Source organism: Mauremys mutica, chromosome 2, assembly GCF_020497125.1.
Source record: "Mauremys mutica isolate MM-2020 ecotype Southern chromosome 2, ASM2049712v1, whole genome shotgun sequence".
NCBI classification, from domain to species: domain Eukaryota; kingdom Metazoa; phylum Chordata; order Testudines; family Geoemydidae; genus Mauremys; species Mauremys mutica.
The window spans coordinates 238683572-238697070 of NC_059073.1; the positions used below are offsets into that span (position 1 = coordinate 238683572).

The 13499-nt window shown below is 40.0% G+C and overlaps 1 protein-coding gene across 1 annotated transcript in view; it reads right to left on the reverse strand.

The window, feature by feature from the left end:
• HDAC9 (histone deacetylase 9) overlaps positions 1-13499 on the reverse strand; it is a 659352-nt gene that overhangs the window by 160970 nt on the left and 484883 nt on the right. The window contains exons 17-18 of the mRNA XM_045006744.1: positions 13118-13251; positions 2679-2799 (exon numbers count right to left, since the gene is read on the reverse strand). Of these exons, the coding sequence (XP_044862679.1) occupies positions 2679-2799; positions 13118-13251 (255 nt within the window). The remainder of the gene's footprint in view (positions 1-2678; positions 2800-13117; positions 13252-13499) is intronic.

Here is a 13499-nt window from a genome sequence, read left to right on the forward strand (position 1 = left end):
AAAAAAAAATTCACACTGAACTTGCAGGATCTACATGGAAATGACTGATTGTTATGCATTTGTGCTCATTCAAAGAAGTTTCAAATAGTGTCATATTAGACCATAATATAATATGACACATCATCTCCTGTATTAATTTGCATCACATCAAGATGTAATGCAACATGTCTTGTTGTTTAACACACTGTAGTGAAACGTGAGTAATCAAAAGCTTAACTTTTTCATCGTGCAAAGTTACATAATTTCTAAAAGGTTACATAATTTGTAAAATGATCATTTGTAATAACTGAACTCCTAGGCCCTGATTCAGGAAAAATGTAACCACGTGTATAAATCCATCCCTCTTCAGGAAAGCACTTAAGCACCTGCTTAACTATAACCATGTGCTTAAATCCCATTGATTTATCAGGACATAAGTATGTGGCTAAGCACCCTTTTTGAAGATAGATGTTTTCCCGAATCAGGGCTTTAATATGTAATTTGTAAAACACACACTTAATTAGCAAATACTACATTTCTCATGCTAAATTTACCCCATCTCCTGTAAGTGACTTTTAACACTAGCGCCCTAAGCGGTTTCTTTTTTTATTTTTAAGTTACAAAGAAAGGTTTGGATATTTCTGAATATAAAATAGTTTAATGCAATATAAATCTGTTGTTTCCACCAGACCTACCAGCTGCGGTGTTCCACTGAAAAGGTCTACCATGCATGACTGTGTGCATGGTCAGTGAGGGTGGGGAACAAAAGACTGGTTGATTTTGTCAACCATTACCTTTCCTTTGAGTTAGCATGAGGCCAAATTGTAGAGCTAGTCAAAAATATCTCAACAGAACAGTTTTCTGTCCAAAAAATGCAGTTTTGTTTACATTGAAATGCGTTGCGGGAACTTATCAATTTCATGAAGTTTTCAATGGGAAATATTTCACATAGACTTTATAATCTCAATGTATTTTGCTTTGACATTTATATATTAATTAATTATATTACATTACATTAAGGCTTGGAAGGCATACATTTTTATCAGTGAATTTTAATAAACATTGGTTTCACTGTATACACACAAATAGATGAAAAAATATTTCCATCAATAATAATTATTTACAGGTAGGTAAAGTAAGAAAAATGATGCTTGAGAACTTATTAGAATTTGATTTAAGGATATTTACTTTGTATATGTTGACATGTGATGGTGACAATTCATGTTTTAATAGTTATAAAGCTTTAACATTTTGAATCTCCAACATGTTGTCTGACTCACCCATCGTGTGACTTTCCCCATAATTTCCCACAACTCTGAAAATTTAAATCAATAAAAATAAAGAAGCTTAAAAATAAACACAATTATCCATCAAAATTATAAAAAAAAAATCAAATTCTGGCAAGCCTAATTATATATAATGTTAAAAAATTGTGTGTATATAACATATTACAATTAATACAGTACAAAAGTCAAAACAAAATTGATCAAAATGACAAAGTCTCAGTGAAATATTTCAAATCTTCAATGGTCTAGAAGTGATTTTTTTGGGAATTTTTGTTTTGTGTGAAATTTCAAAATTTTGAATTTCATTCCAATTCGGACCAATTTTTTCCTAAATGTTCAAAATTTCCATTGTTACAAATTCGAGTTCCTGACCAGTTGTATCAAATTGTTGTCGTTTTTTATTTTTGCCATCCCACGGACCTGGCCTAATAAAAATATAAACGCTCACAAAAGATCATTGTGTTTTTCTTTATCTATTCTAGCGCCTCACTGCAGAAGCAGTTTATCAATGTTCCTGAAGAAATTATTAGCATCACCATTTCTATAGCAAAATAACTGTTCTATTTTAGTGTAGTTGTAGACATAGTTACTAATGAATCTCTGGAAAAAAAAAAGCTTCTGGTGGGAAGGGTATGTTATAAATATAAAGCTCCATGACTTATACTGTGTGAAATAAAAGTAGCTAAGAACTCTAATGTGCAACATTCACTATTATAGGTTTGTCAAGATACATTGCCTTGTGCACTACTTATATGAGTTTAGAATCTAACCCTACTGTTCCTAAAATTAAAGTATATGCTCAACACTGACCATGCATCCGAATATAATTCTTGGGACATATCAGTGCTGATGGCTTGTTTTTATTTTTACATATCCATTAAAAACCATTTAATACTTTAAATATGGTTTTATGTTACTCAAAGATATTCTACACTGCATATGCACAATTACACAAAGTTCAGTTATCAGCAAAATCTGATGAATGGTATCTATATTCAACCCGGCTGAAATAAAGATTAAAATAAATAAAATGAATGAGAACAGCAGAAGAACAGTTTTGACAAGCAAGTGTATTTTTAACTCTTATTTTTAGATGAAGGACATAAAGAAATAGAAGATCTACTGCATTCCAAATTTCCATAGTTACTGACTTCTAGCGGAAATGACTTAAAGGGTTAATATTAAAATGATGTAAAAGCAAATGTGGAGAAACTTCTATTGTTGTTTTCCAGCCAGTGCATTTTACTAATGTATATTGGCTTCCACTGTAACATTCTCATTTCACTTAGCAATGCATTTGGAAAAAGTGAATTTTTGTCACACTGCTTGCCAAGTATTTTAAACTGACACCAGCTATGACTAATGACAGTGCTGGAATGTGCTGTTCTCAGTAGAATAGAGGCCTGTACAGACCTAGGAGTTTCCTGGGGTCCAGCTTCTGTCTGTTCAGGGGGCTGGTGCCATATAGCAGTGAATGATGTTCAGAGTGAACCAGCTGTATTTCCTCCAGACTGGCTTTTCGACCTCGAATTCGCTGAAAGAAAACAGCAGAGGCCTACAATATTCCACTGACAATATTTGGGGGGGGGAAGTAAAGGTCCAAAATAACATTTAGTATGATTAATAATGGGCTGAAATTGCGTCATGCAGGAATGTGACACTGATTTGTTTATTAAAGTACACTAAAGATGAAAAACAAATGCATGTGTGGTTTATCACAAATGCTCTGGTTAAGTATTAACTTATAGTTAGCAAGATACAGTATTTCACATAACAGAAAAAAGAAGTCTCTCTCTCTCTCTTTTTACAAGCCAATAAGAGTTAGAAAACAAACATAGATGTGTTTTCTATAGTACTCAATCCACTTTGAATATCTCAGTATTAAAGAAAACAGTGTATTCACACCTGGAAGCCACAGATGAGTTTTGCTAGTGCCACTATTACTTACCATAGTGTCAATTTATTCTTCTAGAAAGGAAAATATAAAAGTCATACATTTAAAGTTAGCGAAAAGTACTTTTTTTCTTGAATTTAGGATTGGTCTCCATAGAGTTTCATTCTGCCAGACTCAGATTCATTTGCTGCCTCTTTTTTATTTTTATGGCTTCTTTACCTATTGTAACTGGAGTTTGGCCCTTTAAATACTTACCCAGCCTTTACCTGTCTGGTACCGCATTGTTAAACTTCAAGGATATTCTTCTAGCTCCATTAGTCAGTTAAAAAAACTGTAAAAATGACACTTGCTTACTCAACAGATCTTCTCCCTGTGTGTATTTAGTTATATTTGCTTACTACAGTGACATAAATAAGCATTTACTACTTTCTACTCCTGTTAGTACTGCACTCAGTCTATTCTGGTTTATGCATAATCAGCAGCAAGTTCTGATAATGATGTCTTTATTACTGTAGAAGCAGAAAGAAAACAATTCAACTTAAAAAGCCTAGGTTTTATTTGCAGTGTTGACAACTAGAAACCACATGGGTCAAATCCTCAGCTGGTGCAAACTGTCATAACTCAGGCTGAGGATCTACACCCATCAAATATGGTCTGTATGTAAGTAAATAGATATGAAACTTACTGAGGGACAATACACATGTAACCCCCATGATATTTTCATGGAGTCATTTTTCAAAGTATATACTTCCAGGATTTGGATGACTGTTCTTTTTGATAAATTTCATTTAGGAACTTATTTTTTCCTGGAGGTGACTTTCTAGCACTCAGTATTACATAACAACCCCACTTCCTACCACCACCACCACCACCATCACCACACACACATTGCAAAACACTAAACTTTTCTCTTCATCAGGGCACAAAAGCAACAATTACATATATTTAGTGCCCTACCAAATTCACAGCCATGAAAAACATGTCACAGACCATGAAATCTGGTCTCCCCCGTGAAATCTGATCTTTTGTGTACTTTTATCCTATACTATACAGATTTCACGGGGGAGACCAGCATCTCTCAAATTAGAGTCCAAGCCCAAAAGAGGCTCATGGAGGGTGTTGCAAGGTTATTGTATTAGGGTCGAAGTATTGCCACCCTTACTTGTGTGCAGTCTTCAGAGCTGGGAGGCTGGAGAGCAGCGGCTGATGGCCAGGCACCCAACTCTGAAGGCAGCACCTGGCCAGCAGCAGCAGTGCAAAAGTAAAGATGGCAATACCATACCATGCCACACTAACTTCTGTGCTGCTGCCTTCAGTATTGAGTTGGGACCCCTACAGTTACACCACCATGAAATTTCAGATTTAAATATCTGAAATTATGAAATTTATGATTTTTTAAATCCTATGACCACGAAATTGATCAAAATGGACCATGAATATGGTAAGGCCCTACATATATTTGAAGAGAGCAAGTTCTGAGGAAAAAGAGGTGTCTAGGGTGGTCCAACCAGACTGGGCATAATTTATACTAAGTTAAGCAGAGGCAAATTTTGCTGAATAATCAGAAACATATCCCTAAAAATTAGATCTAGAGGACTGTGGATTAGTCTCCCAAGGGAAATGGTGGAAGTCCTATTTGGTGCATAATTTAAAACTAGACTGGACACAGCAATGGAAAATAAAATTTAGGGAACAATCCATGGACTAAATGACAAGCTCTTTTTTCACCTCCAAATTCTCCCGGCCTCTCCAGTCTCACGTGAGACTTCGTAGCAGCACATTCACATCCTTTTGACACACTTTTCCACAATCAAAATCAGCACATTATGTTTCTTCATGGAGTCAATGATAAAAATATTTTTTCTTCAAAAGTGCGGTGACTGGTAAGATTTGTTTATTCATCCATTCTCTCTAAAAACTGTATATATTTCTATCAATTGTTTCACAACATATGTACACAATTCTCTACAGAGATAGGGAGGGAAGGATAGTTTTTAGGTCAGCTAAAAAAATTTTCTAATCTGATAGATAAACAGATGTGGTGTCAATGTTTTATCAGAATGAGCTTGGAATGGCTGCATTAGTCACAAGTGGCAAAGGCCCAAGTGCAATAAGCAGGTCATCTCAAATAAGTACCCATATACCCTTTACGCTGCATGTTCATACACTTAGATCACAGAGAGAGCTTGTCAACATGAACATTCAGTTTCCAGCAAGTCTGGGTATAAATCCACCCCACATCAGTCTGCCATGCAACAATTGTCCATGTGAACGCTGCTGCCACATACTAACAGTTCCTTAGGGTATGTCTACACTTACCGGTAGATCGGCACTGCTGCAATCGATGCAGGAAGTGTCGATTCAGCGGGTCTGGTGAAGACACACTAAATAGATGGGAGAACAATCTCCCATCGATTTGTGTACTCCACCTCCCCGAGAAGCGTAAGGGAAGTCGATGGGAGACGCTCTCCTGTCGACACAGTGCAGTGTAGCCACCGTGGTAAGTTATTCACGTAACTGAAGTTGCGTAAGTTAGATCAATTTACCATGGTAGTTTAGACCCGCCTTTAGTGCATTTTGATCTACTTCACTTTGAAACGGGACTAGACCACAGAGCACTAAAAAACTGTTAGTGACTGTCAGAAGATTCCACATAGTTAATGTGCGGCAAGCTAGTGCAGGGTGGATTTATACCCCAGCTTGCTGCTAACTAAATGTTCATCTAGACAAGCCCACAGATTACAGAAAAACTATTTTAGAAATATTTAAGAGGGTTGGGATTTTTTTTTAATTGCCATTAGTTGTCATAATCTTTTGCCTGTAGAGTCAGTTTCCATAGTACCAAAACTCCCACTACTCAGGATTTGGGTCAGAATAATGTCATGATTTTCAGGTCCAATATGTCAAGACCTAGCAGGTTATATAAGTAAATGCTGTAACCCCATTATAAAATTTGGAGTCTCTGTTTTTTCATTGGTGCAAAGTTCCTGTTTTAAGCCCTCATGGGCAACAAGAGGTCAGACAGCATACTGTAGGCATTTTTGTATCTTTATGTATACACAAGTATATATTTATTTGTTGGGGGGATAAACAGAGATGTGAACTGCTTTATCTGCGTCCCCTAATACTTTCAAGGGCTGAAATAGAGCCAATGTAATGTCCTAATTAGTTCTGATTGGCCCTGGAGGTATCTAAATTGTTTTTAAAGTGCCCATACAGATTTTCCTCCTGATGCCCTATCGCCCGCCCCCTTGTCTTTTGTGTCTTCTTTAAAGTGAGATTATGAAGACGGACTCTTTATTTCAAAGTTCAATAAAAATAATCTGGGAGTCTCAGGCCTCTTTAACAAAACTCTTTCTTTTCTCCCCTCCCCTCCCCTCACGAACTGGCCAACGCATCCATGCAGTAAGGCAGCAACAGCCACGTAAAACACCCATTAATCCCCCGTGAGAGCATTGCGGGTCACAGCGGGAGCTGAGCCAGCAGCCAGCGCTGGACCCCTGGGCAGTGTTTGTACGAGGCGGGAGGAGGCTACGCTCCCCACATGGGGCAAGAAACGCCGGATGCGGCAAAGCCCCCGCTGGGGGCGCACGCTCCTGCCGCCTTTGCAGCGCCGCGGCCGGCAGCTCTGGAGAAGCGGGGCCGGACTGTGGCTCCGCCCCGAGGCCCCGCTCCCGCTCCGCCGCTGCCCCCGTGGCCCCGCCCGCACTGCGCCTCTTCCCGCTGAGGCCCCGCCCCTTCCTGCCCCCTCTCTTCCCCCGCCCACTGCGCGTCCCCACTGCTCGCTCTTAAGGCAGGAGGGGGCAGAAAGGAGCAAGCGGTGGGTGGGGAGGGAGGAGCGGACAGGGGGCTTGGGGGAGGGGGTGGTGCCACTAGGGAGGACGTGGCCTTGGGCTAGAGAGGGGGCGGGGCCAAAGTCCACGCACCAGTGGCCCTCCCACTTTTTGGAGCTTCCCGCCCTCGCGCCAGCCTCCCCAAGCACAAGAGGTGCGGGCCGCCTGGGGCTGGGCTGCTACTCCCCATCTCACGCCGGGGGGGGGGGGGGGGGGGGGGAGTAGCTGCAGCCTTGGCTCTACTCCCCCCCCCCATGTGCCAGCCAGTGTAGCTGAGCCAGTACATGTGGGGATGTACTCTTCTGTGCCAGCAAAAGAGTTGGTACAACTTATTCTCCACCCTGGAGTAAATGGGAAGCAGGAATCAAAGCGTTATTTGTGAGTCACAATTCAGTCACTGTTCTGGCTCCTGAGACAGCACAATTGTGCACTGCCCTGATGGTATTAATTTTGATGGAATATACGGGAACAAAGAGTTAAAGGTGTCAACATGACCCTTTCACTGTCCAACATTAAACAGTTTTAAGTAAGGTTCAGGATTTGGTATATAGAGTTCTTAGGCTGCTTAGCACCATGGCAAGTATACTATTAACAATCTTCTTAGCTTTTTATAGTCTTTGGAAGGAAAAGACGCGCTAGTCTGACAGGCTCTTGGATGGTAGTAATTGGCCTTTAGGGGAAAAATAGAAAAAGTTAGTTGAGATGGGTTGGAGTTGTTATTAAAATCCAAACCTATTTCCTAGAACACAAAACAAGACAAACACAAGAGGGGAAAGAAAAGAATAGCACAGATAAAAAATGCAGCTTCTGTCTCTTGTGTTGACATTCACTTGCAGCCTTGCTGCTGGAATAAACACGTTCATGGCACACAGTTGTATTAGCCACTCTGAAAATTAGCAAATTTGTGCCAACATCAGGCTGTTCAGGGAATTGCTTTTAACTGCCTCTTTCATGCAGGCTTATAACAGTGTTGCAATAGATACGGTCTTGGCTGACTGAGTCAAACTCTTACTAGATAGAAGACAAACGGAGAAGGAAAGAAAAAGGAAGAAATAAGGTGGGTGTAATATTTTGAGGTGCAACCCAGACCGGTGAGAAGTTGTGTCACCGCCTGCTCTGTAAACCCAAGTGCCTTAAATGCTCTGCTGCTGTGTTCACAGCCTGTACACCATCAGCCAGTAGACAAGCATGTAGTTCCCTGAGTGTCTGTGTGTACTATGCAGCACTGGCTCAGCACTCTGACCCCAACAGGTTGCCTACAACACAACAGCTCTACCCTGGTCTCCAGCAGCTTCGGTGACTACTTGCAGGGTGACTCCAATACGCTCAAACTCCCAAAATTTCCATCTGCCTGGAAGTTTCGAGCCCTGTCCTGGAACACTCAGAGAAGTAGGAAGGTTCATTGAGCCTTAAAAGAGATAAAAGTGCACTTTATCATTTTAACTGGAGTGAACAATCTCTTCAATTCAAACAGGGCACTGAGCTGAATTATAGTAAAAATAAAACAAGTTTATTAACAAAAGGACATAGGTTAAGTGATACCAAATAGAAGGGATTGAAGGTAGAACGGGTCAACAAATGAACAAAAGTAAAAATACACTTTCTAATGACTAAGACCTAACTTAACATGGCTGACCAGATGCTCTGGCCAGGACCCAACACACGGACCACAAAGCGCTAGGTTTCTTTGTCTTCTCAGGTGTCAGATAAAGATGGAGTCTCTCTTTGACCCTTATGTTCCAAAGGAATTGTCTTTGTCCTAAAAGTCAGGAATGCCTTCTGGTGAGTCAGTCTCCTGTGTCTCTCTGGGATGTAGGAGCCATGTTCATTCTCTGTCTCTTGAGTTCAGTCTCAGGATAACCCCTGCTCATTTAGCTTGATGGCTTTGTTTCTACTAATATATGAACTGAAGTCAACCCACATTCCTTTGTTTATGACAAACCTGTTTGTTACTTTTACCTAGGTTAGGCCGTCTGGTTTTAAACATGTTCTAGTAACAGAGACAGAGACAATTCAGAACTTTACATATGATGTGGTTACATTCATTTTATAATGATATTACTGACCAATATGTTATTAGATTTCAAATGATACCTCACAGGGCACATTCTGTATAAATATCCTTGCAGTAGTGTGTAGTATGTGAATACACGGGTGCCTAGGTTCACAGTGGGGAAGAAAAATGACACATGAAGCGTGGCAATGACAAAGTTTCACATCCCAGGTGTGGTTTAGCCAAGGCCAGTGGATGTCATCTGGGTCCCTCTTTCTGGCCCGGCCTGGTCAGGACATCTTTCAGGATCAGAATGACAGAGGCCCAGCAGTGTTAAAGAAGATCCCAGTGTCCCAAGAGGTAGCCATAATGTTGAAGCTTGCTGCAGTGGTTGCTGGCAGACAGCTTACTTCTTCATTTTTCCCCAAAAATCTTTTCTTTTAAGATCCCCAAAGGGAGAAAGACTAATTCAGTCTTTTTTCTCCCATTTGCACATTTTCCCATCAACATTTATTGCTGTAGGCCTCTGTGTCATTTTATAAACTTTCAGTCACTTCTCATACACCTCTACCCCGATATAATGCGACCCAGTATAACATGAATTCGGATATAACGTGGTAAAGCTGTGCTCCGGGGGTGTGGCTGCGGATCAAAGCAAGTTCAATATAACGCGGTAAGATTTTTTGGCTCCCGAGGACAGCGTTTTGTCAGGGTAGAGGTGTAGTTGAGGCCATAATTAGGGTACATCTGTAGGCCCAATTATCAAAACATCCGTTACTTAGGATACATTGCAAAGTCCAATCTAGCAGCTAGGTACCACTCTGCAACTTTCAGTTGCCCTGTTCTGATGTATCACATGACACTTACTTGGTTATCCTGTGCTCGTAGACCTTTGTCAGACAGAGTAGGTGCATCAATAAATGCACAAGCAACAGCTCATCTTATATGAAAATATTATGTCAATGTGTTGCACACAAATTAAAGTCCCCAGTATTGTAAATGCTATATAAATTATTCCATTCTAACCCTCTGTTTTCAGTCACTAATAAAAACAACCAGGAGTCCTTGTGACACCTTAGAGACTAACAAACCTAATAATTTTCTAAAACTCACCATTCAAACTAAAATTTTCATGGCTTGGTCATGGGCTGAATGGGAATTAATTATTTTTCTTTAAGTTGATGGTAAAATGATCCAGCCATTTTGGAGTAAAAGCAAAGTGGAAGGAGTAAAAAACACTCCTGCTCCATTCAACAATTATTTTTTGTGTGCAAATCTTTATATGAACAGCTAAAATGTCTAAGGGTAGCCCAATGCTGCAAATGCTTTGTTAAATAAAGTTAGACTTAAGCATATGCTTAATGTTAAGTATGTGCTTAAGATGCTTTGCTGAAACTGGGCCTTAGAGTTCATGAAAAGTAAAAGACAGACTGGACTGTCAAATGAAATCCTCTCTTTAGCCAGAGAAAAAGTTCAAGACAAACACCTGCACTGTGCACGTCCCTACATCTCCCTATCGAAGCGCCTCAAACTTGTATCTCTTCAGCTTTCAATTTATTGGATGAAAAGGCTATTTTTATACTGGAACCATTAAAATAGCAATTTCTCAATAGTTTAAACAAAGAATATACAACAAGCTATGAAATTCCATTCATAAAACGTAAGTAAGCTTTCGGCAACCTCTGGCACACTGCTCACCAGGGTAAGCACCTTAGTGGGCCAGGCCAGTTTGTTTACCTGCCGCATCGGCAGGTTCGGCTGATCGCGGCTCCCACTGGCCACGGTTTGCCATCCCAGGCCAATGAGGGTGGCAGGAAGACGCGGCCAGAACATCCCTCGCCCGTGCTGCTTCCCGCCACCCCCATTGGCTTGGGGGCTGCGGTCCGCCGAACCTGCCGACTCGGCAGGTAAACAAACTGTCCCGGCCCGCCAGGGTGCTTACTCTGGTGAGCCGCGTGCCAGAGGTTGCCGACCCCTGCTGTATACAAAAGAAAGGAAACCATGCAGACCACCCATGATCAGTCAACTATTATGGCAGCTGCTCCAATAGTGTTTGTAAACAATAAGGCTTTTTTCTTTTAGATGTCTCTCTGATTATTTTTTACATGCTGCTTATTGCAGCTTCATGTAACCTGTTAACATGCCAGTTGCATTCTTCTGTACATTTTCTAGTATGGATCTGAACCACAAAGTTCCAGATCCAAATTTCCCAAAGTTTTAGAAGTGTTCAGATCCAAGTTTTGGGATTGGCTCTTCACAAAGGTAGATAGGGGCCACTCATAACATTTCTATCCAAACCCAAAGTTTCCCAGTGATTGGGAGTGTCAGGAATCAGGGTTTCAGTTTAGGTACATCTGTAATATAAAAAGTAACAGCAAACTCCAAGATATGCTGTTGTAATGAGATATGCTGTTGGAACTTCATGGGTTCTAGGAAACTACTGGACTACTGAATTATAATGTACCCCAGGCATGTGACACAGACCCTAAGAATCAATTTACACCACATTATAGGTGCTGCCTTTCCAAGATTCAACACAGTTTGCTGATTAGTAATGTCAGCTTCTTTACTGCAGAGATTATGTAACTAAAATCCACACTGCATCTTCCTTAGGTTCTTTTTCTGTTCATTATGACCCTGAGTCAGCAAAGTAATTAGGCCCCAAATTTAGCAAAGGGCTTAACTTTAACTTATTCCTTAAGCATATGTTCATGACCCATTGTAATCAATGGAACAACTCGTGCTAGAAGTTACATGTGTGCTCGAGGACCTTGCTGAGTCACAGCCTACTAAAACATTTTAAAAAATGAAAGCAAATGAAAAAAACAGCCTGTTAGAGTGTTGCCATCTAGTTAAATTAGCATATATAACAAATCCACTGCAGTGCTTGTTACATCATAGTTCTATGTGCTCAGTTCCCTACAGAGCAGAAAATCTCTGTGTATAGTTAGTGTTTCCTGAAGAAGTGACCTATAGTGCTAGTTCATGTGGATTTGCAAAAACATTAGTAAACAACACAATGTAATGTGAAAAACAGAGTATATGAGCTGAGGAAATGACTTGATCCTACAAAATGTAAGCACCTGCTAACTTTACTTATGGGAGTAGTGTCCATTGAACTCTGCTATGGCCTGCTCCTGAGAAGCAGTCAGCACCCTCAACTCCCAGGGACTTCAATAAGATGTGTGTTCAGCACCTTTCAGGAGGCATTAAATGCCTTGCAAGATTGAGCCCCTTGTGCGTGTTTCCAAGATTTGCAAAATGATGAATGGAGGCTGTTTTCAGTCCACTTTTAATTAACTTATTATGCTCTAATACACAATCATAGAATCATAATAATGTAGGGCTCGAAGGGATCTTGAGATGTCATCTAACCCAACCCCTGTTTGGAAACAGAACCAAGTAAACCTAGATCATCCCTGACAGATGTTTGTTCAACCTGTTCTTAAAAACCTCCTATGATAAGGATTCTACAGCCTCTGTTGGAAGCCTATTCCAGAGCTTAACTTCCCTTATATTGGACAATGTTGTAAATGTAAAGGAAATTAAAATATAAATACGTTAAATACCAAAGTTGCCCAGATATTGTCTAGAGAACTGGGCTTCAAGTGCCTTGATTTTCTGACCGAATGCCCATTTCACTCCTGGGACAATAAGAAAAGCTTATGAATGCAAGTTTTATATGCTGAAACATGACAAGGTGAAACATGCAATTATGGAGATAATGGAGATGATTAATAAATAACACAATGTTCTTATGCTGTTATGAAAGCGAAATTGTTAGCTGTCTAAAGAAACAAACAATGATCCTATTGGAAGGATTATAACTCCCTTTTGATATCTATCTATCTATCTATCCTTTACATTATCTCTCTCTAGGTATCCCCAGGTGAACACAACTAAAGTCTGGATTTCACGTTATATTACATGTAGAAGAAATTTACACAACTACAGGTGGATAAATTAATGTCAGTGTGCAGATCCCATTTTAGGAGAGGAAAGCAGGCATCAGAATGTGCAATATTTTAGTAGTCAACCAATCATTATAGAGACAATGTATTCTATTATTACGGAAGTGACACAGATTTAGGATTTATTAATTTGCCATATGAAGCTATCTGGTCTTTATTACCTCACACTTGTTTAGCAACCCAGTTTCTTGCAGCCTTGACCAGATGCTTTGTATTCTTCCAGCATGCTCAGGATGGTTGGCGTAGTTGCCACACATGCATTGGTGCTTCAGCATTAGACTGTCATAGACAACACCTTCAGCACAAAGACAATACAACAAGAAAATAGAAGTAAAACTGAAATACAAGGTATAATATTCTATACAATGCTTCCATCATGAACAGATTTTATTTAATACCCAAATTTACCAAAACCAAATTCCTAGCTCTTAACATCCCTTAACTTTGGGCATATCAAAATTTGGATCCCAAATGTGCATATTAATTATTATGACAGGACCTAGGATCCCCAGTCATAGACTAGCCCCCATTGTGCTAGACACT